The sequence below is a fragment of the Megalopta genalis genome, chromosome 1 (assembly GCF_051020955.1).
Source record: "Megalopta genalis isolate 19385.01 chromosome 1, iyMegGena1_principal, whole genome shotgun sequence".
Lineage (NCBI taxonomy): Eukaryota > Metazoa > Arthropoda > Insecta > Hymenoptera > Halictidae > Megalopta > Megalopta genalis.
The window spans coordinates 34976950-34990210 of record NC_135013.1 but is presented as its reverse complement, the minus strand read 5'-3'; the positions used below and the strand labels follow the sequence as shown (position 1 = coordinate 34990210).

At 49.9% G+C, this 13261-nt stretch overlaps 1 protein-coding gene across 6 annotated transcripts in view; it reads right to left on the bottom strand.

Annotated features, from left to right (window-relative positions):
* The window catches only part of LOC117217915 (sterile alpha and armadillo motif), a 167830-nt gene that overhangs the window by 37448 nt on the left and 117121 nt on the right, over nt 1-13261 (bottom strand). Inside the window, exons 1-2 of one of the 6 annotated variants that reach the window (XM_033465803.2) lie at nt 9554-9748; nt 6491-6771 (exon numbers count right to left, since the gene is read on the bottom strand). The exons of the other annotated variants lie outside the window; for them this stretch is intronic. Coding sequence (XP_033321694.2) covers nt 6491-6589 — 99 coding nt within the window. The 5' untranslated portion in view covers nt 6590-6771; nt 9554-9748. Of the gene's footprint in view, nt 1-6490; nt 6772-9553; nt 9749-13261 lie in introns of those variants that run through there. 6 annotated transcript variants of the gene reach the window in all.

Below are 13261 nucleotides of genomic sequence, written 5' to 3'. Positions count from 1 at the left end.
TCGCTTTCAGAACACGCTCGTCGCGAGATGCGACACGTTCTCGGAACGTCCTCGCGAGCGGCTTCGATTTTTAGAAACGGAGGCCAATAATAAAATCTAGATAACGTCCGCCGTCGCGTTCCTGGAACGGTATCGAGCCAGCGACCTCGCCCGCGCGCGCTTCGACATTCGAATATCAAAATTTTCATCATTTCTCCCCGTCGAATCGACGGAGCTTCGCCGCCTGTCTTTATTGCCATCGTGCCGTTAACCCTTTTAGTGCCGGAGGCCAATATATCGGCCCTCGACGCACCGGCGAAAAGTGCCAGAGCCGATATATCGGCCCGCACCTTGTAGCGTTATAAATAAATAAATACGTTATAAATAGTCTAATTTAATTGCGAGAGAAAAATTAGCGTCGCCGTTTTATTCTCTATTTTGTCCTTAATGCACTGCTTTTTGAATTATGTAAATATTGCTTTTCGTTTGGTTTTTATGAAGCTTTTGCTAAATCCTAGTAAAATCGTAAAATTCGGCCGGTTATATTCGCATAAGCACCTCTTTTTCGCCCGGCACTAAAAGGGTTAATATTCTTCGGAAGATGCTCGAATAATTTAACGAGTGAGAGGAATGCGTGCATCGATCGGGTGTGGCCGTGATAGCAAACGCGTTGAAACGAAATCAATCTAAAGATTTCTTCGAGCGCAGTTCGGAGTTTCTCCTTGCAAAATTAATTCTCGCACACTTGTCTCAATTTTCTGATGAACCGGATAACAAATCGGAAAAGTGGATCGAATCGAGTGCAAGTCGTCTTTCGATCTCAGAATATGTGACGTCGTTCCAGCGAATCTCGCCAACTTGTTTCCGCGAGAAACGCGTAAAATCTTCAGTTCGTTTCCGTCGTGTCGATAATATTCTTCGGAAGATGCTCGAGAGAGAGAGAGAGAGAGAGAGAGAGAGAGAGAGAGAGAGAGAATAATTTAGCAAATGAGATAATTTAGCATCGATCAGGTGTGGCCGTGATATCAAACGCGTTGAAATGAAATCAATCTAAAGAAATCTTTGAGCGCAGTTCGGAGTTCTTCCTTGCAAAATTAAATCTCGCACACTTGCCTCAATTTTCTAATAAACCGGATAAAAAATCGGAAAGGCGGATCGAATCGAGTGCAAGTCGTCTTTCGACCGCAGAATATCTGACATCGTCCCAGCGAATCTCGCCAACTTGTTTCCGCGAGAAACGCGTAAAATCTGCAGTTCGTTTTGGAGAGAATTCGGCGAATTTCCTCGCGTTTTCGGTGCAAGTGGACCAGAAAGGGAGTATAGCAGGAGAGAATGGACGAATCGAACGGGGCACGGTGTGCGGGCAATTAGTCGTTGGAATTGGAAGGTGTGCGCGACACGCTCGCGTCCGTCTCGAACAAAGGACTCCTCTCTGGGCGCGCGGCTCGGCTCGGCGCGGCGCGGCGCGACGCGGCTCGAACGAAACACGTTCCTCCGGTTCTACGCGCGCATAAAGGAGTTCTCTCTCGCCTAGCCGAGGAGAATTCCTCGGGCCGGTCGTCGCGGTGGCATTGAATCGCGAGATAAGCCCCGGGGAACGGAGGAATTCCATCGGACGCCCGAGAAAGAGAGAGAGAGAGAGACCGGGCGCTTTTCGTGCGCTCTTATCGAGCCGAATCAGTCGCCGATAATTTTCCCCGAAAACCGCAGCGAACGGCGCGGGTCTGCGTAAAAAAATCGATCGATCCGAATCGACCGACGAAATATCGCCGAGTCGACATACCTTGTCGATCGTCTTTAATTAGAATTCGCCGTGCCCGATTCACGGAACCGCTGCCAATCGTCGAGTCCGATAAGCGTTATCGGCCGCCGGATATCTTTGCATCGATACCGCGCTACAGAAATATCTTCGTGTGATGTAACGATCGGCGAACGTTTATTAGTAAACAGAGGAATAATTCCAGGCGAATCGGTAGGATCGGTCGATCGATCGATCGATCACCGATTTTATGGAACCGTATCGTCGGCCAGAAGGTGTGCTCTCTCGAAACGAGATGCTAGGTGAATGCTCCGTAGGACCGGTTTCGGGGACTTTCGCGGGGCCCGAGGACTTTTGAATCTGTTCTTTGTCCTCGGGATCGTCGCGGCGAGAAATTAGAACGATTGATACAGAATTTAATGCGGGATTAAATTAGCGTCGGCCGTAGATATCGCGGTCGAAATAATTTATCGATAGCAAGAAATCGATTGCGCAAGACGCGATGATCAACTTCCAGAGTGAGAGAGAGAGAGAGAGAGAGAGAGAGAGATTCGTAAACTTTCAGCGGATCAATAGCGAAGCGGTTTTTAATTAACGAAATAAGTGGAACGGTCACAGAGAAATCTTAGAGCACGATATACCTCGGGAATTAAGCAACTGCTAAACGCTCGATCCAGTCGACGGAGAGCGGAATCGCAGCCAATTAAAATCAATCGAATGCTCCACGCTCCGTTTCGTTGCATTTGTTACGCATTCAAATGCAATTCCATTTCCATAGTAATTGGCCGGCGATTTCTTCGATTCCTCGGACCTCGAACCGGCGAAGCTAAAAGGTTGATTAGTTCGAGCGGGACTTTGTTGCGCAAACACGAGAGGACGGAGAAAAAATCGGGAAAGAAAGAACGAACGCTATCGGGGGCGTCGGGTGCATCGGATTTATGTCGGTGCACGGCCATCGCGGCTCGGTGCATTCGTAACTATTTTTCGTACGGCCGCGGCTTGTGCAAGAGGCGACGCGCGAGTCGCGCGAATCGCCTCGAGCCGCGGCGGCCGATTAACTCTCATTAGCCGGATCGTCGCGAATCGACGCAGCGATTGTTTGGCAGCGGGCAGGATCGCCGGGAGGCCGCCCAAATTAATTAGCCGAACGAATTGCCGCGGCAAGGCCCTCGCCGGCTAATGAATCTCAATCGATCGGCCTTCGATCGACCGTGTCCGTTTACTCGCTTTCTGGCCGATCGGCTGCGGGCTCGTCCAGAGAAACGTTTCGCGAAAGCGACGAAACTGCGAAATTGATAATCGACTTCGCGTCGTTATTATCCCGTAAAATTCATCGGGAGGCCGGAGCACGCGCGTCCAGATAATTTCATGCCGTTTCCATCCCGGTTGCAAAACAGATTTTAACAGGATTTCGCGCGTCGACGTGAAACACCGTTATTTTTATCATCGTCTGCTTCGAGGCACCGTCGATACTTTCTGTCGAGGCGTCATAGGTGTCTTCTATAATCTTTTTACATTCGTTTGAGCGATCTGATCTTGATTCGATCGATTTGAGCGATCGATTCGATCTTCGCAACGAGAGATCCGGCGTGCTGATCGAAATGACCGGATAACGCGTTTTATTTTGGACCCATTAAAACGACGGAACGCTTTCTCACAGGTAACGATCGAATAAACTTCTCAATTCTCGAGCACACGCTGTAATAAAAATAGCGAAAGGTCTCGATCGGCGATCGATCTCAGCATTCTCGTAAAAGTAAGGCATGCACGTCGGTGATTTTTCGAGCACCGGTTGGTTTAGCGTCGAATCGTTGCGTCCTTTAACAGCCTCGCGTGTAATTAAGCAACACCGAGAGGGTATTAATTTTCTTTCAAGCAAATGATTTAAACGATATTACCACCGAAAGCGGCTCGTTCCCATTTCGGAGCCCCGCTGTCCGTCGATTCACGAAGGACCATTAAGCGCGGAGCGTGTTAAACTCGGTTTCCACGGTTAATCGCCGGTCGAATCGAACGATCTATTGCACAAGATCGTGGAGAGGAGAGGAGAGGAGGGGGGAGATGGGACGTCGATGGAGTCGCCGCGGTTTCTTCGAGCAACGATTTCGACGGAGGTATGTCGTGTACACGCGAGGCAGATCGACGATTCGGGGAACCAGGCCAGGCGACGAAGCCAACGAAACCGCGCCGAGACGAATCGTTACCGAGAAGCGGTTTGTTAACCCGCTCCGAAGGCGATTTGCGTCACCGTGGCGGAACAGCCGCCGCGGAATGCGACATCGCCGCGAGCTACCTCGCCGAAAACGAACGTGACCCGAGCTCGAAGATCATCTCCGGCCGCTCTTCGATCCTCGGAGATCCGTCGATTCGTCGCAGAAAGTTACCGGTGACTTTCTTAGATGCAGATTTCCGTGGACGACCGACTATGCACTTGGATCCTCGTGGTTTCTTTAATTCGTCGGAGAGGAATGGACGTCGCTCCTTGCACTTCGTCGACGTCCGAAGCGCATAATAGCAGCTGGTCTCAGGATTTTATGCATTTTCGTCGAGTCATTCCCGGCGTTGCTCTTTGCACCAACGGTTGCTTCTTTCACAAGATATTCATGAACATAGGAATACGATTGCATCGCAATCGTATAACAGCGTGGAATTCAGAAATCGAATGTAGGAAACAAGTTCCCACGTAACTCTCGATCCTTGCGATCGATTGCCGAACGGAGTTTCGTGCCGCGGCAAAACCCGCCGCCTATCGATAACATTTAAATCGAATCCGGCGAACCGAGCATCGTCTTTTTCCGAATGTTGGCCACGTTTCCGAGCGAAGCGATCGCGACGACGCGTCCCAGATCCTTCGGGGTCCTGCCGAAACGGGTGTCCCAGGGTGACCAAACGGACTCCTCGAAGCGGTCGCCGACTCGTCGCGACGATCCCGGTGTCTCGCTGATTCCGATCGCGAAAGCTCGCAGGCTCGCGCTCGCGAATCAAGCAGTCATCACAACAGTAAACACCGATTAGTCATCCCGGCCAAGTTAGAGAGACACAACCTGACCTCTCCAATGCACACGTGTGGATGCACGCGGGCGACATTGATTCCCCAGACGGCGAGGAGGGCGCGCGTCCTCTTCGTGGTCGCGTGTCTCCTCCACTGACATCGCGAGTAGTTTTAGCACGGTGATGTCACCGTGGCAGGCGTTGTAGTTGTAACGGAATCGTGACGAGCACGGCGGCCGCGTCGCGCCGTGCCGAGCCGAGCCGCGCCGAGCCGAGCCGAGCGACGCGCTTTGATTGCCCGATGGACGACGATTACAACCGCGAATCTCGTTTCCGAGCGAAACGATGACGCGACCGCGAAACGGAGACAGAAACGGAGAAACGAGCGTGTGACGTCCTCGATTATCTGTAACGCGCGTCGTGGTTCGCAGAGGTTCTCACGGGAAAGTCGAAAGTCCGATCTCGGTATCGTTGCCACACGCGGATACCGATCTCCTCGCTTATTGTTCAGCGGAGAATCGCATTTTTTTTTGTTGCCGCATCGAGCAACTGCATCGATAACCCTGCTGATAAGCGCAGCGGAAGAAGCTGCTCCAGATAGCAGTATTTCCTGAATAGTTTCTCCGCGAGCTTCTTTTATTGCGACGGGTGACGATAGATCGCGCAATTCTCGTGCAACGGCACTCGGGAGAATAATCGACGCGAATCTTTTATTTTTTTTCGATCGATCGCCGCGCCGTTTATACAGGGCGTCCAGAAAATGTCTCGCAATCCGGAAATATAAGATTCCTGCGGTCATTCGAAGCAACTTTTTCCTTTGCGAAAATTTTCTCCGAGGCTTCGTTTACGAGTTATTAACGAAAAACACTGACCAATAAGAGGCGAGCTCGGCCGGCGCGCAGCGCCCCAGCCAACGAGTGCGCGGAGCCCGGTTCCGCTCATTGGCTCGGCCGTCTCGCGCCAAACGATCTCGCCTCTGATTGGTCACTGTTTTTCGTTGATAACTCGTAAACGAAGCTGCGGATTGCATTTTCGCTGAGGAAAAAGTTGCTTCAAATGACCTCGGGAATCCCCTACTTTTGGATTGCGAGACATTTTTGGAACACCCTATACAGCGAAAGGGGTGAAAATAGTCCTCGTCGACAGGATCTAAAAATATGTTTCAACAAGCAGCGAGTCGGACAATTTTTTATTCTCTCGGGCATTGCGGCGTTCATATTTTTTTGCCACGTGTTCGATTGATTTCGCGAAGGAAATCTCGCTCGTCCAACCAACGAGACTCTATCTGATCGGTCCTAAAGTTATCTGTCCACGGATGTTTAAAAAACAATGGGAACAGCAAACGACACGAACTCGCGAGACGACCCAACAGAATGTAGAATTTAGTGCAGGAGAAATTGTTTGCAAAAATCATCGTTTTCAACTTCGTTCAAAGTGTGCGCTTTTAGCACAGAAAGGCGCGTCGATGGTTGGAGGAACGGTTTTAGCATCTCCGCTTACGGAAATCTCGACTCGTCGCGACTGGAAACGGTGCTGACAGATCTTCGATCGGCAATCAGCCGTCGGCGCGGCGCTAATTTGCAAAATCTCTAATTCCACCGACACCTACTCAAACACCGAATGATGTCAGCCGACCCGCGCGTCCGACCAGTCATCGCGAAAACACGCGTAATTAAACGAAACAAGCGTCGCGCGTTTTATGATCTCGATAACGAGTGTTTGCGGAATGTGACGGGCCCCGATTGCGATTGGTTTACTTACGGATTTCAGGAACTCCGCTCTCTCCTTTCGGTGCAGCAGGCTGCTCAGAGAGCTCCTGCGATGCTTGTGCAGCATGTTCAGGCCCCTGTCCACGCTCATTCATAAATCCTTCGCGATTCGTCGGCGCGTCGCGCGAAAAAGCTCCCCGGCTAATCCAATTGTTGCGCTCCTCGTCGCCGAATGATTTATAGCTCGCCGCGCGTAGATCCCTCGCGGTGAACCGTGTCCTCTTCGCACCGCTCCGAGACGATTAGGATCTCCCGACCGTGTCCCACGGGATTCTGGAGATCAGACCCGGCCGAGTGAGAAGTTGGAACTCTTTCGAGCAGAATTCGAACTTGACACTTGGTCCGAGCGGCTCGCGGATCGTCGAGCCTTGCTTCGCGCGTCTAACGCCGGAAAACTGGCGATAAGATTTTCTCGTAATTTTACAGATCCTAGGATTTCGCGGCAGGATTCTTTCAAATTGTACAACGAAATCGAGAGGAATTAACATTTTCGAAGAGGTATCGACGCCTTTGACGCGCATCGTGCGTTGATTCGGGACGTTTTCGACGGCGGAAGTTAGGCTACGAGGACGCGAACACGCCAGCTCGTCGATCGTTCTATCGCTGCGAGGACCGGTTGCAAGATATTCCGTTGCCGGAAGTTTCGTGTAGAGTACAGGAAGAAGATTGGAAGAAGACCGAACGAAACCAAACGAGAGATAAAGATACGAAGGTTCGGGACAGAAGGTGGAAACAGGTCGCGGTGACTGCCGATCGACCGGTTAGGTTTTGTTCCCAGCCGTTATCTATGGTTCCTTTCGATACAACCGCCCTCCATCCTGAACAGCTGTTCAAACAGTAAGCGTGTTTTCCATGCGAAAGAATGTCGAACATTTGGACGACTTGGAAACCGCCGAGACACGGAAACAATTCTAAAGTACATCGGTACGATTCTGTCATTTGGAGTCGATTTTTTGAAGGAGATCTTTCATCCGATATAAAAGAACTTCGGTGCAGATCTTGCCGTGAAAATAAATGGTCGGCCTGCTAACGCGTCGATTCGACGTTGGATTTACGGAGCGGTAAAAGCAGCAATTTTATATTAGTTTATGTAAAAATAACGAGAAGACATTTATTGCGGTTTTGAACGAGTGTTATATCTACAACTGTTATGTTATGCATATATATATATATATAACTACTATTATAATAACATAATTATATAATAGACATAACAGATATATTTTTATAATTATATAATAATATTATTATACAATATACAATATATTACGTAATTATATAATATAAATTATATAGTTACATAATAACATAACAACTACAGTAATGTCTCCCTAACTGACGCTTAGATTGTGCAGAAAAATGGACAATTTGGAAAGAGGAGATACGATTATTCCGGCTTTGCACTATGTTTTTATAATCGTTGACAATCGGTAACTATAAAAACGAGTCGCGAGACTCGAATTCGCAAGGCTCCTCTTCCCAAATTGGCCATCTTTTTGTGGACAATCTGAGCGTCAATTAGGGAGACATTACTGTATTATATTATACGTATACAAGAAAATAACTGTGGGGTACCTCTGCAATCAGAATAATCGCGAACGAGAAGATCAGTGACCCGTCGTTTTGTCGGGTTCCGTAAGCCTAGTGTTAACAACATCGTGCAGAGAGAGAGAGAGAGAGGCACAAGTACCCTCGAGAAATCGAAGAGCCTCCAACGAACCCCGTCGAACCCGGCGTTCGAACGTTTCTGGTAAGGCTTCCCGAGGAATCCGTAGCGAAATCTGGAAGCATCGTCGGAATGGCGTCGACGGCGTGATGCCGTTCGTCGCAGCGTACGTGCAGCACTCGGACTAAAGACACTTAAAATGCTTTATCTCGATACGTTATCAGCCGATAATATTCGTCGGAAGAGGCGCACCGATAAGGAAGAGGTCGGATTCGGATCTGGATAGGAGCGGCCCGATCTCGGCGGCGCGCGTCGGCGCGACGGTTCGCGAAGGAAATCGAAGCGTCCGTTTCCGGTCGGGATCGGGAAGTCACGTATGGGGAACGCCATGGGGCGTGATCGCGTGCCGAGAGGAATGCGCTTCTAAGCTGGCAGAAGCTCCGAGACGACGCGACGCGACGCGGCGCACGTTTGCTTCCAGACACGTTTTCCCTCGGACCGCGCGTTTCTATGCAGCCGGCCACGCGGAAGTGCAGCGACGCCTGTTAATTTCGAACACGCGTGCCTGCCAGACCGGCCGCATGGCGATTCGGTCTGGCAAGGCGACGCGGATTCGTGGGCCACCGTGCTCGCCTCGTTCGACCGCGGAATTCCGTTGGAAAGCTGTTCCCATGATCGATAAACAAATCTATTTTTCTTCAAGGTTTAAAGAATGCCTGGCAACGGTGTACAGAGAGATCCACTTTCGAGACGAAGGAAGTTTCTCGATGATACGAAGAGTAGGGCAATTGTCCTGCAAAGATCGAGCTTGATTTTCGTTTATCTCCTAGGATGCTTCGGGAGATGAAATCATCCCTCGCGGTTCGACGAAACGAATCGTGACTGAGAAAGAAAAAGATTCGCACAAGAATCGAATGTTGCCTCGGTCTTAGAAAAACATAACACTGACTCGAAGGTGCGCAGACGAGAACTCGAACATCGAATATCTACATTTCTACGACACATAGCACGAGGACGTTGTAAATAGAAGATCGTTGATTGCGATTCGAAGGTGTGACGCGCCTAGATCTTCGACCAATCCCGACGCAGCGTGAGAACGATCGCGAGACATCCTAATCGATCCCTGATAAAAATCAGGGGGCTCTCGACTTGCATCCAACAGGTCGATTGTGTCAACGTGACAATCTCGAAGATTTTACAGAAGAAATCTTACGATTTTTTAAAGATTTTACGCGTCGAGCGAACGCGGCGTTCGTATCAAAATCGGAGCAAGTCCGTCTGGTTTCCGGGAGACGCGGCTGTCAACGTGTTGACGGATGCAAGCCGACGCCGAGACTCCTGTCAACACCGGCACAGAACTAGTTAACGGTTGGAGAGGTAGTTAGCCACCTTGCAGACACGTTGTAACAGGCAACTACCGATCGGTTCACTCGGCCCATTCACCGAAACGAGCGGATCACGTTCACCGGTCACGTACACTGTCGGAATCGGTGCCATGAACAGCTCTCCCGCGCGCGAGAGAGAGAGATAAAAAGAGAGTGAGAGAGCGCGAAAGATCGATCGAGATCGAGACCGAGGAGATCCAACGCGCGCGAGCCGTGGCGGATGACTGGCGGCACGCTCGATCCCCCGCCGCTAGAAATACCCGCTTGATAACGAGCGGTATCAGCTGGATCCGTCGCGGTCGCGGTCGCGGCGCGGCGTGGCGCGGCGCGTGCTGCACGAGCGCCGCGAATCGCGCTGGATCGCGCGCGATCGCGGCGTGTCGGTCGGTTCGCGTTCATAATGATCCATAATAATCTATGACCACTCGGCCCGATCGGGCACGGGTTCGTAACAGGTTGAACAGGTGGAGGGGCGGCCGCCTAATCGGAGTCAACGACGAGTAACCGGCTGTCGTTTCCCTGGAATCGATGATTCATCGTCGTCGCTCGTCGTCGTCCGTTGGTGGGATCTATGGATCGAGAGGGGGAGAACGGTCTTTGGAAAGTTGGATCCTCCGGGATCGCGTGTGCGTTGTCAACGTGACCGGAACCGGATCCTATGCGATTATCGTTGCGCAATCTTTATCGATACCTAATCTATATTTAATACCTAATCTATATGCCCGTATATGGCGAACGACTTTGTTCAGCCCGGAATAAACGCGCCGTCGTTCGTCGCTATTGTTCCCGAGAACTGCCATACTTTTGGGCGATCGCGATGGGTTAACGAGCTTTCGACGTTCATTTCGATCGTAATGTAATGAGAAAATTGAACTGTTACTAGGATTTTTGAGGTAATAGAGAGTTCAACTAACACGTTTACTACGGTGGATTTGAACCTTTTAATTTCAGTTGTATTGATCGTTCTGCGAACTTTGGGATTTCTGCGAACAATTGGATTTTGCGCCATTGCGACGATATTTTAACACATTAACGGGCACCTTCCCGTCCCGATCTTCTGTCAAAGCCTCGTGCTGCGGGCTCTCGAACTTCGCGCCCTCGCCTCTCATTGGTCGGTGTTTTTCGTTAATAACTCGTAAACAAAGCCGCGGATTGCATTTTCGCAAAGGAAAAGGTTACTTAGAATGACCTCAGCTACTCCACATTTCCGTATTGCGAGACATTTTTGGGACACCAAATGTTGTGACACCACGTGACACCAATGTTGCGACACCAATTGTTGCGAATTACTCCATTTCTCTCGCGTCGCGGCATTTTATTTCCAATAAAGAATATTAACTGTAACACGACTCGATACAATTAAATATCTTAGATCTTTCAATTTGAAATGTTACTCGTTCGACGGTCCGATCTCGACTCTTCGATACCAACGGACAATCGAACTAATAAAAGTAAACGTAAATAAAATGCCGCGACGCGAGAGAAATGGAGCAATTCGCATCAATATATATACAATAAATAAATAAATACATTAGCGATCGCAGGGAGACGTTCGACCGAATTTCGCGTTCGCAGAACGGATTACAATATCGAAGATAGATTTCGCAACTTTCTGCCGTTAGATCATCCCGATCGTTCGTTACAGCGGATACACGCTGAATTCCGTGAAACCTTTCAACGATGAAGATAGAGAGTGCCAGCCGAGCAGATGGAAGTAAACACTCTACGTTGTCCTCTATTTTTCGATCTGGCTTCGAGAGAACGACTCTATTTCTGCCGGCGCATCAGTGACGCTTTTATCAGAGATGACGACACGGAGCAGCGCCAACTCGATTTCCAGGAGATAAAAGAGCCCCGCGGGTGGGGTGTTGGTGCGGTTAAACGGCGCGAAACGTCGACCGAAAGAGTGCGAGTCGGCGGAGGGCGGGGAGAAAAGGGGGGGAAAGGATGGCACCGCGGTGACACTGGCGCAAATGCATTTGACCCTTATAGTTCGCGGCGAGGATGTCAATTGGATTGCTCTGGGGGCGCGCGTCGCACATGACGCATCTTCTCGGCGCTGCACTCGGCGATTCACCGACGATTCATAGTACGATCCGCGATTACGTCACCGCCCAATGAATGGACCAGTGAATGCCTCTCGGTCCCTGTGCTCCGCGCGCCGCGTGCACGGCACACACGCGGCCGAGTCATCCGGCTGAATGGATCGCCTGGGAGCCGAAGGCGGCCCGATTTATCGGCCGTCGACGCGCCCGGCCACGATCGATCCTCGATTCTCGACCGATCGAGAATCGAGAAACAGCTCCCGGAAGGATCCCGAACCGGTCGCGTGTAACACCGGACGCGGGCATCCCGACGCAACCTGCTGCCGGATCGAGATAACCGTATCGGCCGATGGCAGATTCCTCGAAACGCTAATTGACTCACCTTTATTGGCTCGTCTCGCCGCGATTAGGCCTCTGGAGCGGGGGACCCTCGCCGGAGCAAGGCGCGCCTCCTCGATTTGCCTATTCATACTCTCGGAGAATCGAAGAACCGGCGATCTTTCGTCTTCTTTTTTTTCGAGCCACCGCGTCTCGTCTTTCTTTTTATGACACTGCATTTTTTCAGCCTTTATCTTCGCGCCTCTGCGCGCTTATCCTTCTCCGCGTGCCACTGAATTTTTTAAATCGATTTTTGCGTTATTGTCTTTTTTATTAACAGCGCGGCGGCAAACCAGTTTCGCAGCGTATACCTTCGTTTTTACGAAAATCTTCCGCCATTGACGCGTCGCTTAGACATACATTTTTCAGTGCATTTTCGGTCGAATATTTTCAAACGAATTTTTATACGGACGCCGTCTGAAATTCTTCGGGATGCATCAGAAGCAAATAGTTGCACTAACGAACGATGTTGTCCCGGAGCGGATATTTGCGCGCGCGGCGCTCGGAACGATGCGATCAGATTCCGAGAAGTTCGTCTGCGCGACCATAAATAGCGGAGATAATTAGCTATGTCTGTTTAAAGGCAGAGCATAAGGTCAGAAAGTCAGGGGGATCGATCGTTCGAGGAAATCTCGCTGGAAGCCCTGAACTTGGACTCGGGAAGGACGATTAGGTGTCGCGAATGGCGTAACTTGCTCTCTCAAGAGATTGAGAGAGAGAGTGACTCACTTCCGAGTCAAGGATGTCACGATTCTCGACGCTGCACGAACCTCGGTCGCATTCTCGAGGACGGATCAACGATCGAAATCGATCTTTTCTCGAACGTAACCGGCGTTGCTCGAATTTCGATTGCTAAAAAATTAAGCGAAAATCTCCATACAGATCGACAGCTTAAAATCTCGTATTCGGAGAACTATTCCGCTGTTCTTGGTTAAAACGTCCTGTCTACTAATTTGTCACTTTTCAGGATACTTTTAACCCTTTGCACTCGAAGTCATTTCAACTGTGAATCTAAAACAATTTTTCTGCCTTACAGTATTTCCATTTTACATAACAAAGTGCATTTTATGTACACGAAACTGAGTCTCGCGATTCATAGAATATTTACGCTTTTAACGATTTTCAAGAGATCTAAGCTTTGATAACATAAAAATGATCTTGGATCGTGATACAACAATCTCAGTGGTGCCTCAGAGTCGCCACTCGAGTGCAAAGGGTTAAATATTCGAAACTGCGAAATTACTTCGCGGAGTTCCAAATGCAATAGCATTTATTTGCTTGCACTTGTT